At 39.6% G+C, this 21,622-nt stretch overlaps 1 protein-coding gene across 3 annotated transcripts; it reads left to right on the top strand.

Annotated features, from left to right (window-relative positions):
• Nucleotides 1-2,497: 2,497 nt before the first annotated feature.
• LOC120738193 (cadherin-related family member 1) lies at nucleotides 2,498-18,343 on the top strand. 3 transcript variants are annotated; one of them, XM_040039346.1, is made up of 18 exons: nucleotides 2,499-3,222; nucleotides 3,466-3,468; nucleotides 3,667-3,762; nucleotides 4,118-4,263; nucleotides 4,357-4,407; nucleotides 4,675-4,764; nucleotides 4,907-4,993; nucleotides 6,216-6,332; nucleotides 7,527-7,670; nucleotides 7,758-7,836; nucleotides 7,965-8,065; nucleotides 9,113-9,316; nucleotides 9,972-10,124; nucleotides 10,697-10,861; nucleotides 11,512-11,579; nucleotides 12,883-13,111; nucleotides 13,779-14,033; nucleotides 16,049-18,343. In XM_040039346.1, exons 1-18 carry the CDS (start codon nucleotides 3,162-3,164, stop codon nucleotides 16,589-16,591), a joined length of 2,592 nt encoding a protein of 863 aa, XP_039895280.1. In that variant the 5' UTR covers nucleotides 2,499-3,161; the 3' UTR covers nucleotides 16,592-18,343. The 3 variants fall into 3 exon arrangements, with proteins under 3 accessions (XP_039895282.1, XP_039895280.1, XP_039895283.1); XM_040039349.1 differs by having other exon boundaries at nucleotides 15,408-16,167; XM_040039348.1 differs by lacking the exon at nucleotides 3,466-3,468 and having other exon boundaries at nucleotides 2,498-3,222.
• The last annotated feature ends 3,279 nt before the right edge of the window (nucleotides 18,344-21,622 follow it).

The following is a 21,622-nucleotide window of genomic DNA, read 5'->3' on the forward strand; positions in this document are numbered from 1 at the left end:
AGAACTTGGTTAGTGTTGGGAAATGGCTTTGTGGAGTTTTGGAATTAAAAGCTACTCATTTAGGTTTAGAAAAAGATCAGTTTGGGTTAAAATACAACAGTTTTTCTACAGCTCTGGTTTCTTGGTTGTCACGGTGACATGTCCCTCCTTTGGACAGCATGCAAATTCATGCGGCTATGAAAAATATGGGGGGAGAGAGTCATGAACATGCACAGATAGATCTTTTGCTGTGTGACTGTTTAAAATTTTGCAGCCCTTAAGATTAGACCATTCTAAAACTTGCTCTTCTTAAGTAGGATTATAGTTTCTATTTAAGGTTCCAAAATACATGTTCTGTCACTTGACTAAAGTTATTAGATAACAAAGCAAATTTTGGGATCCAATGCAATGAAAATCAGATATTCAGTTTCTTTGTGCCTTCCACCTCTGTCACCCCACTGAAAACAAACAAAAAGCAGCCCTAAAACAAACAAAGTACATTAACATTATAGATAATATGAGTCTTATCACAGAAAAAGTTTTACATTTTACAGAAACACTGGGATAAATAGTAGAACCGTGGTTGAATTCTTTCTAGAAGTTTCTGTTACTGTTACAGCCCACAGGTGCACTCGTACACAATGAAATGCTGCTATTCTTAGTAACACCTGTGCTTACGTGCCGTGTCGACGATGCAGTAAAAATATCTGCTCTGGCCAGTAAGTCAGAGCGATAAAGTTCAGTGACCTGTAAAACAAGCTTAGGGCACCTTGTAAATTTAATTGGTGTAAGCTGTGGTCTAAAAAAATTGCAACTAAATAACCTCAAACTTAAATATTTTTATGTTTATTTAGCTCTCCCCACTTCAGACCAGACTGAGACCAGCGGGAGTCCACCTTGTATTTCCCTATAAACAGTCAGCGTGTTGCAGCAGATGACAAAGGCTTAGTGTAGTAATCCTCTTGTGTACCATCTGGCTGTTCATCTAAAATTAAACCTTCAAACCAGGGCGCTTGCAACAGATGCTAACATCTGTAAATATGCAGGTGTTTCATTAAAGCACATTCACGTGGCGCACGCAGCTGTCAGGCATGGTTTTAAATCTCACATAATGTTCACGTTTAGGACACGTATGATTCATATATACTGTGTATTGATAAATCCCACAGATGGGAGGGATAAAGAGGGCAATAATGGATGAGCCTGCACAAAGCTCCAGTTTGCAGAAACCTGCCATTACTGGGGATATGTGACTGCCAGTCATTTTCAGATTGATGACCAATATTTGGTAGAGTTCCAAGGCTGTTGCTGCATAAAATAGGCATGAAGCAGTTTGTGATTAAAAGTTCAGATGACAGTAATCTGTGCTGGACGTTTTGTCACTTCAACCCAGTGACACGGTAGAAACTGATGCGTCATCAGTGCTATTTTTATTCTGTTGTCAGTGTTTTGTTTTTAAAAAACATGATTGTTCAAGCAAGCAGCATGACTTTAAGGATGGCATCTGTTAGGTCTATTGCTCTCTAAGCAGGGGCTATGTCCAGGGGTGGGGCATGGGGTGGTATAGCCCCTCCCCAGTTATCTCCTCTGCAAAAGCCACTGGACAAGACTACTGTGAATTGTTCAATACTCAGCACCACCGGATAAGATAGATAACTTACTTAACAGAAGTTACAGTTTTAACAGAAGTTACCGAAGTTACTGACATTTTTAAGTGCTTTTATTTAATGTTAGTTGTTTGAATGTTTGATTCACATTTTTAACTCCATCGAATTTATTTTAAAGCTTTATTTACTAATTATTCTACCATTTATTTAATAAAAGGCCTCTATGCTGTATTATTAGTATTATTATAAGCTATGCACAAAATGAGTAAATAAAATCATACTCAGCTACATTAGAATGACAAACTAATTCATTATAAATAATAATGATCCAGTAATATAATGCAGTATAGGGCATATGCATATTGATCTTTTCTTTCATATTATATTATTTTGGTATTTGACAGTGGTACTTATCAGAATAATTTTTTATGTTTTTCTACTGGTTAATCCACCTCAAGCTCTTTAATCAAAATGTTAAAATAGAAAAATATAATAAAAAAAATTATATAATGCTACTGTACATCTATTATTGTGAATGTAGGAGATCTAATTAATAATGCTGAGTTTCTATGCTTGTGCGCTAACATTTTTCTGCCTTAAATGAAAATGTTCACCCAGGGACTATTTTTATACCTGTGAATACAGGAAGTGCACACTCTACACCTTGGAATACAGTGCAGTCACATGACATGAAATGGTGCAAAACTCTCTCTTTAACTGTTGTCAAGGTTGCAAGCTCAAAACGTCATACTTGATTTTTCCACTCTGCTCTTCAGAGTGTCAATTTTTTTTTCTTTCATAAAATCAGCTCTTCTTAATCGAGCATTATGCTTTGTCTTTCGCCTGATTTGTCTGCTGGTAATTCATACCGGAAGGACATATTACAGTTTTAATTTTGTATTATTTATTTTATTTTTTATTTGTTCTTGTTTTTGTTTTTTGTTCGGCCACATGGTGTGATTGGCTTCTCTCCTTTTTATTTATAGGGTTTTAACAAGCCCATTAGTCACATATAGCCAAGGTGGCCTAAACTGCCCGCTGTTGCCAACCTTGTCTGCTCATTTACCAACACTAGCCTTAGCTGCACTCATGCACTTACAGCCAATAAGCTTTCTTTAGATCTTGCAGTCTACTTTCCCCAGGAAACCTAGTGACCTGCCAGGTGGCCCGTCTCAGCACAAAAAAACATGACAAAACAAACCGCTGATAATAACAACCAAACAAAAATCTGAGCTGCAAACATTTCCTATCAATGTTTCCAGACTAAACATGGATTCTGTGCCTCATGTGTGCGCCTGTCAAATGTGTGGCGAGGTGCGATGATCACACCATATTGTGTGAAACTTGAACTCTCGTCTCTCAATGATCCAGGAGAATTTGGAGTGAGAGCAATGTGGTAGAAGATGTGTGCAGAGAGAAGGGATGCGTCACTGGATTAGTGCCTGAGACGCTGTCCCAGCCTCTTCCTACTTCTGAGCCTGCTGAGACGCCTCAAGAAGGGCACGACACTCACTGCTCGCTTTCCCTCCACCAAGCCTTCCACATGAGCCAGCCAAGCCTTACCTCCCCACCAGGATGAAGAAAGAAAAGAAAACGCATGCTTTACTGTTTCTCCTTATGCTTCACTTCACCTCGGGTAAGGCTCTGCTTTTCTTTTACTGTCTTTGTTGTGTGTGGTTAAGACTTCTTGCCTCGCACTTATCTGGTTAATCCTCTAACACAGAGAGGGCATGTCTGTCTTAGTGTGGACTTTCATGTTGCTTGTACTTCATAAATTTCAACATGCAATGCTGTTTTTGTCTGGGTCTTAATACTACAGCCTTATTATTTCTAATTTAACTCTTTTCTCCTCCCTGCTTTCAATTCCTGCCCTTGTTAGCAAGTGAGTGCAACTCTTCTCACTGTAAAATAATAATTAAGGAGAAAAATAATTTGATGTGGTGAGAGACATTTGTGGGGTTTGTACAGTGTGTGGAGCAGCTTCCTTTTAGATTAGGTCATTGTTTTTCTTTTATATCTCTCTTCTGCTCAAATAATGTGAATCGTCTTTTTCTTTCTTATTATTTTTTTTATCACAAAGGGCAATCAGACTATGCTCCATATTTTTACGATAATGGTCCCAGCAGTACAAATGGAAATATGGCCTTGTTCAGCATCTCTGAGGATACGCCCGTTGGTAAGGCTCCCGTAAAATTACATTTTTTAAAAAATTATTATTGTTATAATTTAATATTTTTAAGTTTGGTATAATTTGAGCATGTTTTTACATTTAGTGTAGTTTGAGATGTGTGTTTTAAGTGCCTAAGTGTTGTATGAAATGATCTCACATGGTGCTAAGGCTCCAGCTAATCGCTGTAAGATCTTTTGGATTGTGACGTACATCACAGTCTTACGGGAAGAAAACATTATGGGTAGAGGCTCATCTGATCTAACCTGTCAAACGTGCCTTTTACACTAGTGCTGCATATAGACATGTCACGTTTCTGCCCCATTTCAAAGGTTTTGTCCCTGTATGTGTTCTTTTCTCATAGGAACACAGATATATGTCTTGAATGGCACAGATCCAGAGGAAGATCCAGTACGATATGGTCTTGCTTTTGAAAAGGGCTCTACAGAATATTTTAGAGTGGACCCAAAGTCAGGAAATGTGACTCTAATTCAGGAGCTTGACAGAGAGGTAGGCATTTTAATAAAGACTCCTGGTTTGGAAACACACAAAAAAAAAAACCCACTTTGGCTCAAAGTGATGTGACATCTTTATTTTTCATAGAAACAAGATGAAATCTCAGTGCACGTGAGCATAACGGATGGCCGTAATAAAGTAAGCTCTATAATCTACAGTGCAATTCAGTTTACAGTCACATTTTAATACTGCAATTTAACTGGAAACTCTATCATAAATATTAGGATTAAATAGTACTTCAAAAAAGTGCCATGACAGCCTGTAAAATCTATTTAACTGTGCATCATGACATTTTCTCTGATCACTATTTAGATTATTTCTCTGCAAACAATGTCATTTTTTTTATAAGCTGTAGCAAAAGCAGCTGTTTTGGAAATTTGTAATTGCTTTTCACATGTGTTTCAGGTTGTTGAGACAGTGAGAGTCTTTGTCACGGATACCAATGACGAGCCACCTGAATTTCTAAATTTGCCTTTTATTATTGATATTCCAGAGGTATATTATATAAAATAACTATACAGTTACATGCATGCATTCTAGAGTGTTTTTTCCTGAATGTAATAAAAGTGTCAAACTAATTAAATAATCAAAATTCAATAATGTTTGAAAATTATTGAACTTTTTGCTCCTTTCCCAGGACACTGCTCCAGGGAGTAGCATCTACAGAGTCCAAGCAGTGGATAAAGATATGGGCTCAGGAGGAAGTGTTTCCTATTATCTACAGGTAACTTCACAGCCTCACTGTAATGTGCTTTTGTTACCATGGCAACTTCAAAACAACTTGAGTAGTAACTCCCAAATTGCAAATATTTTTGAAGTTGAATTGAAGTAAAGATGCACAAAGTCACCAGTAAAATTCAGGCACGTTAAAGAAGCTGTTGTGAATTTTAAGAAGTTTTGTTTAAACTCAGGTGAAAAATGCCAGCCACATATCACAAATTAGAAACTATATAATGCACAAAGATCCAAATATCATACTTGATTAATTCTGGCTACTGCATCTATGTTTACTGAGCCATCAGTCAGAAAAAAGCACTCTCCAAAATGTAGCAGCTAGGCTTCTACGGCAGCACGTGCGCTGAAAAGTGACCCAGTGTAACCTAGGCTAAAGTTAAAGCTTTTTTTAGCCACGTTGCACATGGTGTCCAGATGAATACTGAGTTGATTGTAAGAGAGTACTAATCACAGAGAGGGCTCTTTATAGCTTTACACCTCTTTACATCTTCAGCTCTCTTAACTCTCACATCCTGGAATACTCCCTGAAGTCTGCCAACACCTTTATCCTCTTAGAGCCCAAAATGTATTTAAAACTGTTAACAAGTTGGGGTTTTTTTTTCATAATTTTAGCATTTCATTTTTTTCATGTCTTAATTTTTCTGTTTTTTTCTAGTTTTTTTTTTTTAAAGCTCTTCTATGGTTTGATTCAATTTCTGCTTTGCAATCCATTTAAAAATCAATTACATTTTTTATTACCAAGACTGCAATGCTATTATAAGCAAATAGCAACACTTTTAACTAGCGTTGTATGACCCTAACACTCAGGGATAACCAGAGGTCGACCTGACATCACGAGCATTGCGCGTGATGGAGGGAGGAAAAGGGCATATGAGTGATGGGACAGTGATGCAGGGAAAGATTAATCTCATACCATAGAGCAGTCTGGAAATCGTGTTACTTTAGTGGATTAAATTTCAATTACATTTGAGCATGGCATTGAAAGCTTAATAGGGGCTTAGGTTTGGTCTGGGCCAACAGCTGACAGCACAGTGGTTGTTAGTCTCCATGTGTCAATTGTGAGACAAAGCTACCCTGAAATGCCAAGGTTAAAATGAGCCAGGCTAAAATTGATCCGTACCATATCAGAATTAGCTTTATTGGTTTGCTAAATTTAAGTCGAAATAAAGCACTCCTACTATCTTTATTAACTGTGACTGTTATATTACCAGACCTCCCCATTCACCAAGTTCACCATTGATGGACACAGTGGGATCCTCAGAGTCAAACCTGGTGAGACTTTGGACTTTGAGACCACACCAACGCATTTTGTGACAGTAGTTGCAAAGGTGAGAGGTCACTGTGACACTTTTACATTTGGGTTGTGCCTTTATTTGCTTAATCAAGTGGTCTTAATACATGTAAACACAGTAAGTAGCTTAGTTTGCAGGTATTTCTGTCCTCAAATGTAAAGGATTTTCAACTTTAAAGTCATGTATTTTTGACATGCAATTGCATCAATCATGGGGTTTAAAAAAGGTAAAATGAAATTGCAGTTTAAAATTATTTAATTCTAAGTAGAAAATTACATCAAATCTAAAAATTAGTTATTGGAGTTTATCAATAACATTCCTTCTGATACAATTTGTTCATATAGAACCAAATCCTGCATATTGTAAAAAAAAACAACAACAACAAAACAACAAAAACAACATTATACTAAATACACACAACATAATTATGTTCTATGAGCAACCACTTGCAGTGACTGAGAGGAAAACTTCCTTTTAATGTGAAAAAAAAAACCTGCTGCAGAACTAGATTCAGAGTAAAAGTTGTTTTACCTTCACTGATTTGGGTGAGAGAAAAGGAAAGAGTGAAAAAGGGGAAAAGGGAGCTAAAAAAAATCTGTTGGGAATTGGTGAGATTTTAAGTTGCTGGTCTGCTGACGCACTGAAAGTTCTGCTCCCAAAAATAAGTATAATTTATCACTGTGAATAATAGTTGGTGGTGAAAGCTAGTTTATTTTTTGTAGCCTCGGCTCTTGGCTACTTAAATACCTGGCTGTGTAACATTTAGTAGATAATCCAGTTATTAAAAAGGTAAAGCTATGATGTATAAAAAATATTATATTATAGTGTTCCCAATTAAAAATGAATTTCATTGCCTAACTTTTGATTTTTATTAAGGTGCAAGTTTTTCCTAGGTTTTTTTGGCATGTTCTTTCTGCGCTTTGTGATTTTTAGCAAGTTAAGAAAAAACAAACTCTTAACTTTTTCAAGCAAGACATCTCTTTAAAGTGCAAGTAACATAGCATTTATTAGGTTAGAATACTAAAAAAATGTATATTTTTGGTTAAACTAAATTTTTAGTGTTTTTTGTGAGCTGGCTTCAAGCTGTTGTGACAGATAACATGTAGCAGAGATCCCATAATCCCAACATGGCCAAATGTAAAATAAACTTAACCATGTCTTTGATTAAATATAAAGGGTTAGCTAATTATGCCATGTGGTAACTCTGCTTTTACCTTGTTGTTGTCACAGGATGGAGGTGGAAAGTACAAGGGGAAGCATCAGGTGTTGACTTCCACAGCCACAGTAACAATTAATGTTATTGATTCCCAAGACATGCCTCCATACTTTGTAGGAACACCATATTTTGGATACATCTATGAGGTCTCTGTTCCTGTAAGTTCTTGTCGCATTCACTGAATTAAATTTGATTACGGTTATTGCTTTTGTCTCCATTGTGTTGATGTATTTTTTTACTTCTAGGGCTCTGAAATATACACAGTGTACGCTAAAGATGGTGACCAAGGCAATCCTAACCCGATACATTATTCCATTATTAATGGTAAGAACAATAGCAAAAAGAGAAAAGTGCAAGATTTAGTTGCTTGTTCGTAAGGCAAAGGTGTGTTACTGTGTCTTCTTTTAGATTATGATCAGATTTCAAACAAAACTTCTATCAACACCTTTCAGGTAGTGATGGTGTGTTCGACATAAATAGCACAAGTGGTTGCATCACCCTGACAACTTTTCCATCTTTGCTGAAAAATGAGCTGTATGAAATCAAAGTCAAGGTAACAAGTTATTTTCTACTTATCTTCATGTTTAAAAGAAACTTTTCACCGCAGTAGCTTTTGAAACCACCTTCAGCAGCCATAAGTTGAACGGATAGATTTTTTTCTTTGTACGACTTTATTAGTCTCTCACATGGTTGTGGATGAAGTTTGGTCCACTCTTTACAATATTGCTTCAGTTCATTGAGGTTTGCAGGTATTTGTTTATGCACAGCTCTCTTAAGTGCCAATCAAAGTATCTTAATCAGTTTTAGGTCTGGCCTTTGAGTGGGCCATTACAGCACCTTGATTCTTTACCTTTTCAGCCATTCTGTTGTAGATTTATTGCTGTGCTTAGAATCATCATCGTGGTCCATGACCCAATTTTGGCCAAGCTTTGTCTGTCAGGCAGCTGGGCTCACATTTGACTCTAGAAAGTATAGAAAGGAGTTCATGGTTGACTCAATAATTGCAAGGTGTCCCAGTCCTGTGGCTGCAAAACAAGCCCAAATCATGACCCCTCCACTACCGTGTTTCACAGTATGAGGTGTTTGTGATGATATGCTGTGTTTGATTTTCACCAGATGTAGTGCTGTGGATTAAGGCCAAACATTCACTTTGATCTTGTCTAGCCAAGGGACATTGTTCCAGAAGTCTTGGAGTTTCTTCAGACACAACTTTGCGAACCTAAGCTGTTCTGCTATATTCTTTTTAGACAGAAGAGACTTTCCTCTGGCAAACCTTCTAAAACGTGTTTGTCAGGTTTTGCCCGGCCTTGGGGCGTATTTTCTGGGATGTCCACTCCTAGGAAAGTTGCTACATTGTGTTAACATACACCTGAATGCTCCAGACCAGCAAAATTCCAAAACTTGTTATCGTACAGAGGTGGTCTCGCTGATGATCGGTTAAATAAATGCATTTGATTAGAATCATCTTGCTGCTGCTTCTTCTGCTTCTGGAATAGTTTTTAACAGGACTGCATAGAGTCCCATGAAAACCTTTTTTCACCGGTGCTTCTTACTCTCATTGACTATAATTTTATTTACTTGTGTATTTTTTAAACTGAAGGCATCTGAGATAGGCCCAAACAATGAGCTCCAGGACTATGATGTTACCACAGTGACTGTCCGTGTGGTTGATCTCAACAACCATCCCCCAACCTTTTATGGAGAAAATGGGCCACAGAACAAATTTGAAGTCACCATGTATGAGCATCCACCTGCAGGGGAGATCCTCCGTGGCTTCAAGATCACAGTCAACGACTCTGATCAGGTACATGAATTCCCAAATTTGCAAATATCTAACTCATCTTTGATTCATTCCTTGGACATGCAGCAGTGTGCTATTACTAATCAATAACTGTGATCAAAGGTGGTGCAATAATATTAAAATTTAAAGAATATTAGCCAGTTGACAGATCCATTTAAAGAAATTACGTACAAAGTTAACTAAATATGTGAAAACAAACATGTCGTGCAATAATGCCGCCCCAAAGTTGCAAATATCCAGCAAATGTATTGAAAGTAAAAATGTCACTCACTATGCCACCATGGTTAGTCTCCTCTACCTGTTTATAATAGCTCATGTAGCATTACATGACACTCTTATACTCTTATTTATGTGGTGGCAACAGCTCAGGAGGTAGCACAAGTTATGTTATAATGTTAATACGGTAATAAGTTGGTGGTTGCTCCAGTCTGCATGCGAAATCCTTGGGCTAACTGCGAACCCCAAGTTGCATCTAATGGCGTGTGAGTGTGTATGAATGTATGTCAGAAAGCACTTAAGCATAAAAAAGTGTTTGTGTGAATGGGTGAATAAGACATGTTGTATAAAGCGCTTTTAGTGCTTAGGTAGAGTAGAAAAGCGTTATAAAAGAACCAGTGAGTTTATGTAATGGATTTCTGTATTGTGCTGACACTTTTAGGGAGCAAATGCCAAATTTAAACTGAGGCTAGTTGGGCCGAGCCGAGTGCTTCGTGTGGTTCCCCAGACAGTCCTGAATGAAGCACAGGTGACCATCATTGTGGAAGACACATCCGGCATCGACTATGAAAAGGGGCCAACTCTCTCTTTTAAGGTGAGGCGCCGTATGGGCAATATTACAACATTACAATACGTTATTATTAACAAGTGTCGAAGAAATAATCCTGTTAGTTATTTTACTGGGTGGGTAATCTCTTTTGGTTACTAGGAAATATGATGAAGACCTGCTGTATTATTTGATTAATGGCTTTAGCCCATGAATTAACTGCATTTTCATTAACTTAAGCTTTGCCTGTATACTAATACTTTGCGAATGTTGCAACATAAATACATAGCTCACCTTTTGTAAACTGCCACAAAGATAATTTACTCCAATCATTTGTGCTTTGTAAAGGACCCAGGCTAGAAATCCATCTATCAATATGACTGTAGATAAGCAATAACAACATGAGCGCCCTAGCAAGTCTCTGATTTATTTCACTGACTGCAGTGACATTAATTTTAAAAATCATAAATCAAATCTGAAAATATTTTCTTTGCTTGGTTTACAGTTTCACAGAGTAGCCAGTGTGGCTTTAGATATCTGTCTATCCATGAACTCATTGATTATGAGTTGACTAAAGCTTTCAGCACTAATTTAATCACTCTGAGTGTGTCTTCCTGCAGCTCCTGGCAGTGGAGATTGACACTCCTGAACGGTTCAGCGCAACAGCGGACATAGTGATCAACCTGCTGGACACAAATGACAACATCCCTAAATTCACATCTGAGTATTACATCGCCAGGGTCCCTGAGAACTCTCCTGGAGGCTCCAGTGTTTCATCTGTAACAGTGAGTCAATCACAGTTAAACTCAGCTTTAACCTGATCAAAGTGATTATATAATCCATCTTTCCTCTATTAAATGCATATTGCTCAGCACAGTTCATTAGATAAAAGCAGATTGGTGCCAGACAAAAACAGGCTTAGCGCTCTCTTGCTTCAGTTTGCTACTCCTGGTTATGAAATTTGTTATCTCCATGTCACAATCTGGCATATGTCCTATGTTACTCCTCATCGAGGGAGATTATTAAAAAAAATATTGGCACATTTGTCCCTTGCTTGTCATCATACTGTAGAAACCCTGCAACCAGGCAATGTGTCCAAGTTAAGCAGTGAGAAGTAAAAAGCTTAATTTTGCTTCAAGGTTAATCATGTTGACCAATGCTTGCTGAACATCCCCTCGCAACACACTGTATATGAGCTTAAGACTCTATCTAGTTGTCCAAATAAATGACACAATAAATTATTTTCAGTCACCTTAAAGTAATCATATTTATTTAAGTTACATATCTATACACTATTATGATGTAATTTTCCAAATAAGTAATTAAAAAATTTTAAAGTGTAATTTTTTAATATTTTGTTGTGTAAGCATGAGTATGTATGTGTAGTATGTAGGAGTATGTAGGTGTATAATCGCCTTCCTTTTTTTCTCTGTAGGCAAACGATCCAGATTCCGGGTCTTGGGGTGAAGTCAAATATACGATTTATGGATCAGGATCTGATTTGTGAGTATAAACCTTTCATTGCTGCCAATTTAGGTTCATTCTGATCAGATCTTTAATTCTGGCATTTCCACAAAATGCATTTCACAGCCTAAAGTTATTTTGAAAGTATGAGTCAAAAATGCTCAGAGGCTCAGGGTGTTTAGTGCCAACAGGACACTAGTCTTGAGTCATCTTTGTGTCTTTGATGAAAGAGGTAAGCGGGAAACTGGTTTGATTGGCCCCTCTGCTGCACAAACAGCTCGCTCTAAAATGGCTGTAAGATGCTGGCTAATCTCCTAATTGGATTGGTAGGTTAAAAATAGAGAGCCTGGCCCATCTCACATAGGCAGAGCCAATTAATATGCAATGTGACAGCTGGAGCCACAGAAACGGCAGCTTTGAGAAGCAAGGCAGCATACAGCGAAGGGAAAGTGAGAATTTATGCCTGTCTGCAGGCTGCAACCTGAGTTAGTTGTGTGAAAGTTATCAGTTCCAAGAAACTTGTGAAATTTCACAGCGAAAAACAAGACAGAAAAGTCTGCTGAATAAAATGGCTGCATGCCCAATGTTGAACTAGAAGGCACTCAGAAAGCTCCTGGCAAGCTTTAAAATGAGTAAACCTGCTGTGTGTACGAGCAAGTATTTATTCCTTATTGTATCCCTGAAATTGTTATGAATGTGTTTTTAGGTTAGAGAAATATAACAGCTGGTAAAAAATTAAGCCCTACAGGGTATAGTCAAGCTCTCCTGATTAGTGATCACTTTAAAACAACCTCTGAGAAGTCTGAAAATCTCAAATATACATTCACAATGTTTGAAATGACAAAACAGTTAGAAGCATTATGGTTCCAGATCTGCAGAAAACACAGACAGTGTATAACAATAAGAAAAAATTGAAAAAAAAACTTGGCAATTATTGTGTAAATCAGATTTCTCTACAGATGTACATATGCATTTCATATGCTGGAGATCTGTCTTTAAGGAAGCAACTCATTAAACATATTCTCCCTGCAAATCAGGGTTCACGATTTTTCACCCAAACAAATAATGCTTCATAAGCAGCAAAAATCTACAAGTTTGTTTTTCCTACACGTTTTTTAAATCAACTGGATTAACATCTGAAGCCTTACAGTACAACACGTCTGTCCAACGAAGGCTTTTTTATAGCAAAGTGTGAGTCATGTAGAGATTCACAGGGAGCAATGAAAATCTGTCACTTGAGCTGTGAATTACGATGCCTGTATTAGAAACGCCTGGTTAGTTGAGATGAAGCTAAATGGACATCTGTGGTTGTGACTCATGCACTGTGTGATCTGAACTGCAGGTTTTCCATTAACGCTTCATCAGGCCTCATCACCACACAGCCCTGGACCAGCCTGGATGCAGAGGTCAGGTCAAAGTACAACTTTTATGTCAAGGCTGAAGATTCAGAGGGGAAGTACAGCTTGGCTGAAGTCTTTGTCACAGTCACTGACATGAACGACCACGCGCCAGAATTTGATGAAGTGCTCGTGGAGAAGACGATGATTATTGGCACGCCTGTCAAAATAGAGGTACATTTTGCTTTGAAATTGATCTATCTCGTCTCTTTTAGCTTAATCTGTGATTCTACTTTCACCAAGTTTCAGCTTTTTTGTTGTAAACTGAATGTTTTGGGAGCTTAGATAACAGTAAACATTCAATGTATTGAGCTTTGGTTCTAGAAAAGTTATGATTGCATAATTTGGCATCAAAAGACTAAAATTTTGGTGTGTAGAGCTTTTTAAATTTGTTAATATTCCATGGCTATAAATACAAAAAACACTATTTGCGCCTTTCTGATAAAGACTACAAAAAACAGCTGTTTAAAATGTATTCAGTTGTGTGGATTAACTAGAAACGTGTAACTAAATTAAATAAAATTTGATTTCAAATCTAAGGAAAATCTGAAGCCTGCAGTGGATATTCTGCATTAATACCTGGTTTAAAACACTTCTTATAAAGTAATCAGTGTGACTAATTAAAATTATTAATAGGGAAACAACAATTCCATAGCCAAGTACTACGGATGATAAATTGACTCATCTTAAAATGTATGCATATATGTGCCAAAGCTAGGTTAAAGAACGACATATTGCATGCAATATGTCAAATCTAATGCATTTTACAGAAACATCACAGCCTAAGAATAAAGATTTATTCGTTTACATTTTAACTAAACGCTATTGATGCTTTTTACAGGCCGTGGATGAAGATGCGGAGTCTCCAAACAACGTCATTGAATACTCCATCATGACCGCAGATCCTGACAATGCATTTGACATCAATGCTGACACTGGCGAGATCAAGCTGAAGCCTTATATTAAGTCTATGGAGATTGTACAGAACATCACCAAGCAGAAGGACTGCAAGTGGTCTGTGGTGGTCGAAGCCAGGGACCGAGGCTCTCCGTCCTTCAGCACAACAGCTGTGGTCAACATCGATATCACAGAGGCGGTAAGACTTGTTCCGACTCGGAGCATGCTTGCAGTGCTTCCTGTCCCAGAGCTGAGCTGTAGACGTGCATTTTAACATGAGTCAATAGGGACTGTTGCCATGCTACTATATGCTTCTGCTAAATCAGCGTCCTTGTTTCAGCTAGTCACATTTCACTAAGTTCATCTACTTTAAAGGATAACACTGGTAATTTCTTATAGTTTATTTAAAGATCAGAACTAACAATAAAGTTTCCTACTAAGAAGTGAAAAAAAATCCATTAATACTAACTGGACTATCAGGTTCTAAATGCAATCTAATTTGTGGCTTTAAATATGAATCATTACAGAGTTTTAAAACCAATTAACTCTAAATTTGTAGCTTTCCCTTTCAGAACAAAGTTTTATCATAAAAAATTATTTGGACAAAAAGACAGTTTTAACCATTCTGGGAATGATCCACTGTACAGTCAAAGGCCACTTCATTAGTTACACTTTTTCATTTACTGGTTAACACAAATATTTAATCAGCCAATCATTTGGGCTCACCAAATAAGACAAGAGGAGACTCAAAAAATGTTGCCTAAACTGATGAGTCACAATTGTTGCTGCAGCATCCAGATGGTGGGTCAGAATTTGGCATGGGCAACATGAATGCATCAATCCATCCTGCCTTGTGTCAGCAGTTCAGGCTGGTGGTGGTGATGGTGGTGATGGTGGTGTAATCATGTGGGGAAATTTTTTGGCATACTTTGGGTCCCTCAGTACCAAGTGAGCATTGTTTAAACACCACAGCCTATCCGAGTAATGTTACTGCGCATGTCCATCCCTTTATGGCCAATATGTACCCATCTTCTGATGGCTGTTTCCAGCAGGATAATGTGCCATGTCACAAACCTCAAATCATCTCAAACTGGTTTCTTGGTCATGACCTCCACAGTCATTCAATAGAGAACCTTTGGGATATAGTGGAGCAGAAGTTTTGCATCTTGGATTTGACACCAACAAATCAGCAGTAACTGTGTGACGCTATCAAATCAATACTTAGCTCTGAGGAATGTTTCCAGCACCTTTTTGAATGTATGCTTTGGATTATTACAACAATTATGAAGGCAAAAGAGCCAAAGCCAACCTAGTGCTGGCAAGGTGTGACTAATGATGTGGCCAGTGAGTATATATGGTCATGGCTACACATTTTACTTGTTCATGGAAAAATTCACACTCATTTTGATCTTTGAAATATTGATATAAACATTAGCATTATCCTTTGAAGTTTTTGCTCATTTGCATTGATCCATATTTTTCTAATACTTTTTGTGTTTTCATCCTGAATCCATTCTTTCACTCTCCATGATGTTTTTGGTTCTGTTTGTGTGTTGTGTATCGTGATTTTCAGATAAAAGGTCGAGTTGTTTCATACTTCATGGGCCTCAGCAAGCGTCCGCTGACTGTTTTTGGAATTTTTTTGAGCATTCTCACGTCCCTCGTTTTACTAACAATCTGCATATCCACCATCCTGTACTGTAACGCAGTGAAAAAGTCCCGAATCAACCCTGAGAGTAACTACATTAAAGTGGTCCGCAGAGTCAAGTGAGAAATAACCAATGCCTGTCCTTCATTTTCATTCATGAACATTAAAATAATGTTTACTGGCTGGGTTAGGTCTGTAAAAGAGTACTGGAGTACATTGAAAGAAAAGTCTTTTTTATTATTTACTATTTTTACTTCCACAAACTTTTTTGGTCCCATGAACTGGTCATTATTATTGTTTAGCCCTCGTCAGTCAAAGAGAAATCCTAATGCATCGCACTGCCAGACGCATTCCTAAACATTAGAGACATATGTAGTTGCTAGCTTTCCTGTATTGTAGGGCAGAGGATGGATGTCTGGGTGCGAGTGTGAAAGTGCTAGAGTGTTCATAGATATGTTGTTTTGGGCCTCCTCTGTCAGTGCTTTGGCATCCAATTTCATGTTTGCATGCTTTTGACAAATACTTGGAATTCAGGTTCAAACTGTTTTATTTATGCTCTTTTACAGACTCCTCTCAAGGGGCCTGTGGCAGCCTTTTTAATGAAAAGTAGGGACAATCCTTTAAAAGCTCTAGGCATGGTCACTTTTATCATTAGTGTTTTGGTAGGAGTGACTGTCTTGATCTCTACGGCTATGTACATGCGCAACTCAAAGTCCAACAGGATCATGCCAGCACGCCGCATCATTAAGAGGCGACCCAGGGACCAGCAGCCTTGGACCTTCAAGATACCTGTTATCAAATTCACCAACCCTGGAGAAAAGTTCCTCATAACCAACCCGGAGAGCAGCCTCCAGCAGGAGACAGGCAGCCCCCGGCTGAAGCCTCCACCTCCCATTGCTCCCTGTCTTCCGCCTCCACCTCCCTCTAACGTGCGGCCCAATGAAAGGCCGCGTGCAGTCCCAACAATATCTGGCGCACTGGCATCCAAAGGCTCCAAGAAGGCTAAGTCCAGCCGCCGTAAGGAGGGAAACATCAGCTCTGCTTTAGTGTCGGAGCTTAAAATGAAGCTTGAGCAGAAAATACACGAGAACAACCAAGGTTATTATTAACTTTAATGCACAAATATCTTCTTTGATGGCTCTTAACTCACTTCATCCGAGTTCTGTGTGATGATGAGGTTACGTGAGCCTACCTTTATGTTATTTACAAGCAAACAAAAGAAGAGAGTGGTTTACATAATTATGTCTTAAGACAAGATAGAAGTGGGCTGCAGTGTATTCTCAGTTGACCTGCTTTAGATAAAAACAGGAGACAGCTTGAGTCAGCAGTACAGTACTAGATAATTCACCACACTGCCATCTTGAGGAGGATTATCATTTTAACATTAAGAAGCATTGCAAGAAATTGAAAGCTGAGAAGTTGCTCTTTTGTATGATGAAAATGTGCCACTGTAGGTTTTCACAGTAAGAGCATCTTGCTTTTATTTTGTTGAGTGAGTCACTGTAGAAAAATGCTTTTATATAAGTGGATGTGGATCTATTTTAATTGTACAGCACTGTAAATATGGCAAAACCGCAGCTGGATCATGATGCAGTAAATACAGCAAAGTCAAAATTAGACCGTCTAACTCCTCTTGAAGGATGTTGTTGATAAAAATCAGTCATATGCTTGAAATTTTTGAGCTCAGATTACTATTTATATAAGCTGCTTGGACACTTAATTCATATGGGTATTTAAATGTAGTGTCAAAAATGTAGGGTCTTTGCACTGCTACTTTCCATGTTACTTTTAAATGCCTTCAAATGTAGGCAAATACAGTGTCATCACTGCAAGAAATATGATGTTCCTGATTCTATCTTAGCTTACTATTGTAAATAAGTTTAGAAAAACTATATATGTTACATATAAATAACACTTGCCTGGTATTTCAAAGTAACATATTTGTACTGTCTTTGTACTGTCTTGATTTTGAATAAATATTCAAAAATATCTTGGTCTGTGCTCAATTTTGTCCTGGTGGTTTGATTTAGTTTTTTAGTTTTTTTGGGTTGTGGTAAAGACACAAAAACTAAGACACTGATTAAAATAAAGAAAACAATACATACATTATTTTTGCACAGCAACACTGTCCCCATAGTTGAAAAGTTCACTGCAAATAATGCATTGGCTTAAGTGGACTGGCTTAAGTACAGCGCTTAATTTTGATGTTTTGGTACTTAGAGTTTTTATGGTTAATCTTGCCTTATGAAGATCGTAGCAATGCAAGGGGAGGGATCACTAGTGCAAACAAGCATGGGACTAATGTCACTCTGTTATGTAATGTAAATCACAATGTTATAGCAGCTGTGCTTTGTTAGTCTCTTGTTGTTGTTGTGAATTTCTAATGTAAATGTCACTGTTTTCATGGCTGAGGGTGGAACTCAACCTGGCTATCGATGAACCACCATGACTAATACTACAGCAGTAAGTGGTAACATGTGGCCACCCTTTCCATGTCCAAATTCCAGTAGAGTTGTAGCCATGGGTTTGACCAGTGCATAGAAGTCTTTACCGTCTTTTAATTGTTGAGCTTATTGGGGTTATGATGGTAGGTTGTCTACCTCCATCCTATCCCTAGCACTCTCTGACATGCCAATCATGAGTATGTTCTCCTCCACTACATTCACAAATTTTCTCTGTGGTCTTCTTCTGTTCCTTCTGTCTAACCTTTGCTCAATATCTCCAGTATCCCTCCTCTGCACATGTCCAAATCATCTCAGCCTTGCCTCTCTAACTTTGTCTCCAAACTGCTCAACCTGAGCTGCCCCTCTGATGGACTTGTTTCTAATCTTGTCCGTTCTAGTCAATCTCAATTAAAGTCTAAGCATCTTCAGCCTCACCACCTGTCTTCTTGTCAGGGTCACTGTCTCCAAACCAAACATCATAGCAGGTCTCACACCCCTCTTGTAAACATTTCCTTTCATTCTTGCTGCTATCACAATTCACCCCTGACACTCATCTCCACCGGCTTCATGATGCCTACACTGTCTTCTTTATCTCTCGTGTGCACTGTCCATTGCTTTGAATAGCCAATCCCAGGTATTTAAACTCATCCAACTTCACTATCTCGACTCCTCGCATCTTTACCTTTCTACCAGCCTACCAGGTTTCAATGTAACTTTATTCTTTCATGAGTTATTTACGAGTTTCTGACCACTTATAAAATGTGTTCAGTGTGCTGCCCATTGTGTTGGATTGTCAATGCAACCCTCTTCTCCCACTCTTCACACACTGATAGCAACACCGCAGGAGAAATGCCAGCACAGGCATCCAGTATCCATAGTTTCAGGTGCTGCACATCTCGTATCTTCACACCATAGACAATTGCCTTCAGATGACCCCAAAGATAAAAGTCTAAGGGGGTCAGATCGGGAGACGTTGGGGGCCATCCAACTGGCCCATGACGAACAATTCACTTTCCAGGAAACTGTTCATCTAGGAATGCTCGGACCTGGCACCCATAATGTGGTGGTGCACCATCTTGCTGGAAAAACTCAGGGAACGTGCCAGCTTCAGTGCATAAAGAGGGAAACACATCATCATGTAGCAATTTCAAATATCCAGTGGCCTTGAGGTTTCCATTGATGAAGAATGGACCCACTATCGTTGTACCCCATATACCACAGCAAACCATCACTTTTGTTGTTCCAACAGTCTTGGAGGGATCCATCCAATATGGGTTAGTGTCAGACCAATAGCGGTGGTTTTGTTTGTTAACTTCACCATTCACATAAAACTTTGCCTCATCACTGAACAAAATCTTCTGCGTGAACTGAGGGTCCTGTTCCAATTTTTATTTTCAGAATCAGAATCAGAAAGGGTTTTATTGCCAAATGTTGAGCGGGTTTACAACATTAGGAAATTGCTGCGGTGCTTCAGTGCAAACATACTGTTATAAATACTGTTATAAATTAAGCTTAAATAGACATGAAAATAAAAATGAGAATAAGAATTAAAAGTGCTAAGTAGATAGATAGATATATACATGATATATACATGAGTGCAGGTGGTGATCAGTGCCAAACATGGAATGATGCAGTGAACACAGCGTAGGGTCATGTGTTAGTGGTGGGAACAGTCATACGGTTATTGTTCATGTGTTCAACAGCAGAGGGGAAGAAACTGTTCTTATGGCGAGAGGTTCTGGTGCGAATGGACCGGAGCCTCCTGCCTGAGGGGAGCAGGTCAAACAGACTGTGTCCAGGGTGAGAAGGGTCAGCTGAGATCCGAGCTGCACGCCCCAGTGTCCTGGAGGTGTACAGGTCCTGCAGAGATGGGAGTCTGCAGCCAATCACCTTCTCAGCAGAGCGCACAACACGCTGCAGTCGCTGTTTGTCCCTGATAGTGGCTCCAGCGTACCACACGGTGATGGAGGAGGTGAGGATGGACTCGATGATTGCAGTGTAGAATTGCATCATCGTCCGTGTTGGCAGGTTGAATTTCTTCAGCTGCCTCAGGAAGTACATCCTCTGCTGGGCTTTCTTAATGACGGAGGTGATGGTGGGCTCCCACTTCAGGTCCTGGGTGATGGTGGTACCCAGGAAGTGGAATGAGTTCACAGAGGTGATGGGGGTGTCAGTCAGGATGATGGGGGGGAGTGGAGCTGTGTGCTTCCTGAAGTCCACAATAATCTCCACTGTCTTCTGGGCATTCAGCACCAGGTTGTTGTGGCTGCACCAGGACACCAAACGTTCAACCTCCCTCCTGTAGGCAGACTCATCCCCGTCCGAGATGAGTCCAATAACGGTGGTGTCATCTGCAAACTTGATTAGCTTGACAGACTGGTGGGTGGAGGTGCAGCAGTTAGTATACAGGGAGAAGAGCAGGGGAGAAAGAACACAGCCCTGAGGGGAGCCGGTGCTGATGGTCCGGGAGTCCGAGACATTCTTTCCCAGCCTCACATGCTGTTTCCTGTCCGTCATGAAGTCAGTGATCCACCGGCAGATGGGATCAGGCACATTCATCTGGGAAAGCTTGCCTCGGAGATGGTCTGGAAGGATGGTATTGAAGGCAGAGCTGAAGTCCACAAACAGGATCCTGGCGTAGGTTCCTGGGGAGTCCAGATGCTGCAGGATGAAGCGTAGGGCCATGTTGATGGCGTCATCTACAGACCTGTTGGCTCTGTATGCAAACTGCAGGGGGTCCAGGAGGGGGGCCGTGAGGGTCTTGAATTAGGAGAGAACCAGGCGTTCAAAAGACTTCATGACCACAGATGTCAGAGCCACGGGTCTGTAGTCATTTAGTCCAGTGATCCTAGGTTTCTTGGGGACAGGGATTATGGTAGAGGACTTGAAGCAGGCAGGCACATGACATGCCTGCAGTGAGGAGTTGAAAATGCCAGAAAACACTGGGGCCAGCTCTTTTTTTACACAGTGTCTGAGGGTGGCAGGAGACACACCGTCTGGGCCGGGAGCTTTTCGAGCATTCAGACTCTTAAACTGCTTCCTCACACCTTCTTCATGAATATGAAGAGTTGTGGTGGGAGGAGGTGGTGTGAAATCCTCTTTTGTGTGGGGTGAGGAGGGGGGTGTTGTAGGTGAAGTGTTTGAAGGTGGTGATGGCTCTGTGGCGGGGGGAGAGGTGGGGGAATGAGTGTCCAAAGTGTCTCTATTGTTGGGGCCGTTGGAGGTGTGAAGGCTGCCTGATGGCTCGTCAAAACGGCAGTAAAAGTCGTTGAGGGTGTTGGCTAAGAGCAAGTCATCAGTGGAGTGGGGGGTTTTAGGCTTGTAGTTGGTGATATTCCTAAAACCTTTCCACACAGAGGCCGAGTCATTCTCTGAGATCTGCTGCTGCATCTTCTCAGAGTGCTGATGTTTAGCAACGTCCACTTCTTTAGTGAACCTGTACTTGGCCTCTCTGTAGCAGTCCCTGTCTCCGCTTCTGAACGCCTTTCTCTTTTCCAGCCACAGCTTTTTGAGTTTAGGAGTAAACCAGGGTTTGTCATTTTGCCCATTCTGCAAATTCTGTGCGCCTCGTTGAGATGCTGCAGTAGCTGGAGTTTGTAAGGGTGCCATTTGTGAGTAGCTAATATCCGCCAAAGGGATGTTCGACTAATGCCACTCTCCAGTGACGTGCAGCGAGTCCTACGCTGTGGGTTCTTG

The sequence above is a fragment of the Simochromis diagramma genome, unplaced genomic scaffold (assembly GCF_900408965.1).
Source record: "Simochromis diagramma unplaced genomic scaffold, fSimDia1.1 OVJJ01000402.1, whole genome shotgun sequence".
Taxonomy (NCBI): Eukaryota; Metazoa; Chordata; class Actinopteri; order Cichliformes; family Cichlidae; genus Simochromis; species Simochromis diagramma.

Excerpts from the sequence above, each read along its gene's own strand:
- LOC120738193 (XM_040039346.1), top strand. The coding sequence starts at position 3,162 with ATGAAGAAAGAAAAGAAAACGCATGCTTTACTGTTTCTCCTTATGCTT. Across the intron at positions 7,671-7,757 it reads TCTATGAGGTCTCTGTTCCT|GGCTCTGAAATATACACAGT; the intron begins GTAAGTTCTTGT and ends TTTTACTTCTAG. Across the intron at positions 11,580-12,882 it reads TATGGATCAGGATCTGATTT|GTTTTCCATTAACGCTTCAT; the intron begins GTGAGTATAAAC and ends TCTGAACTGCAG.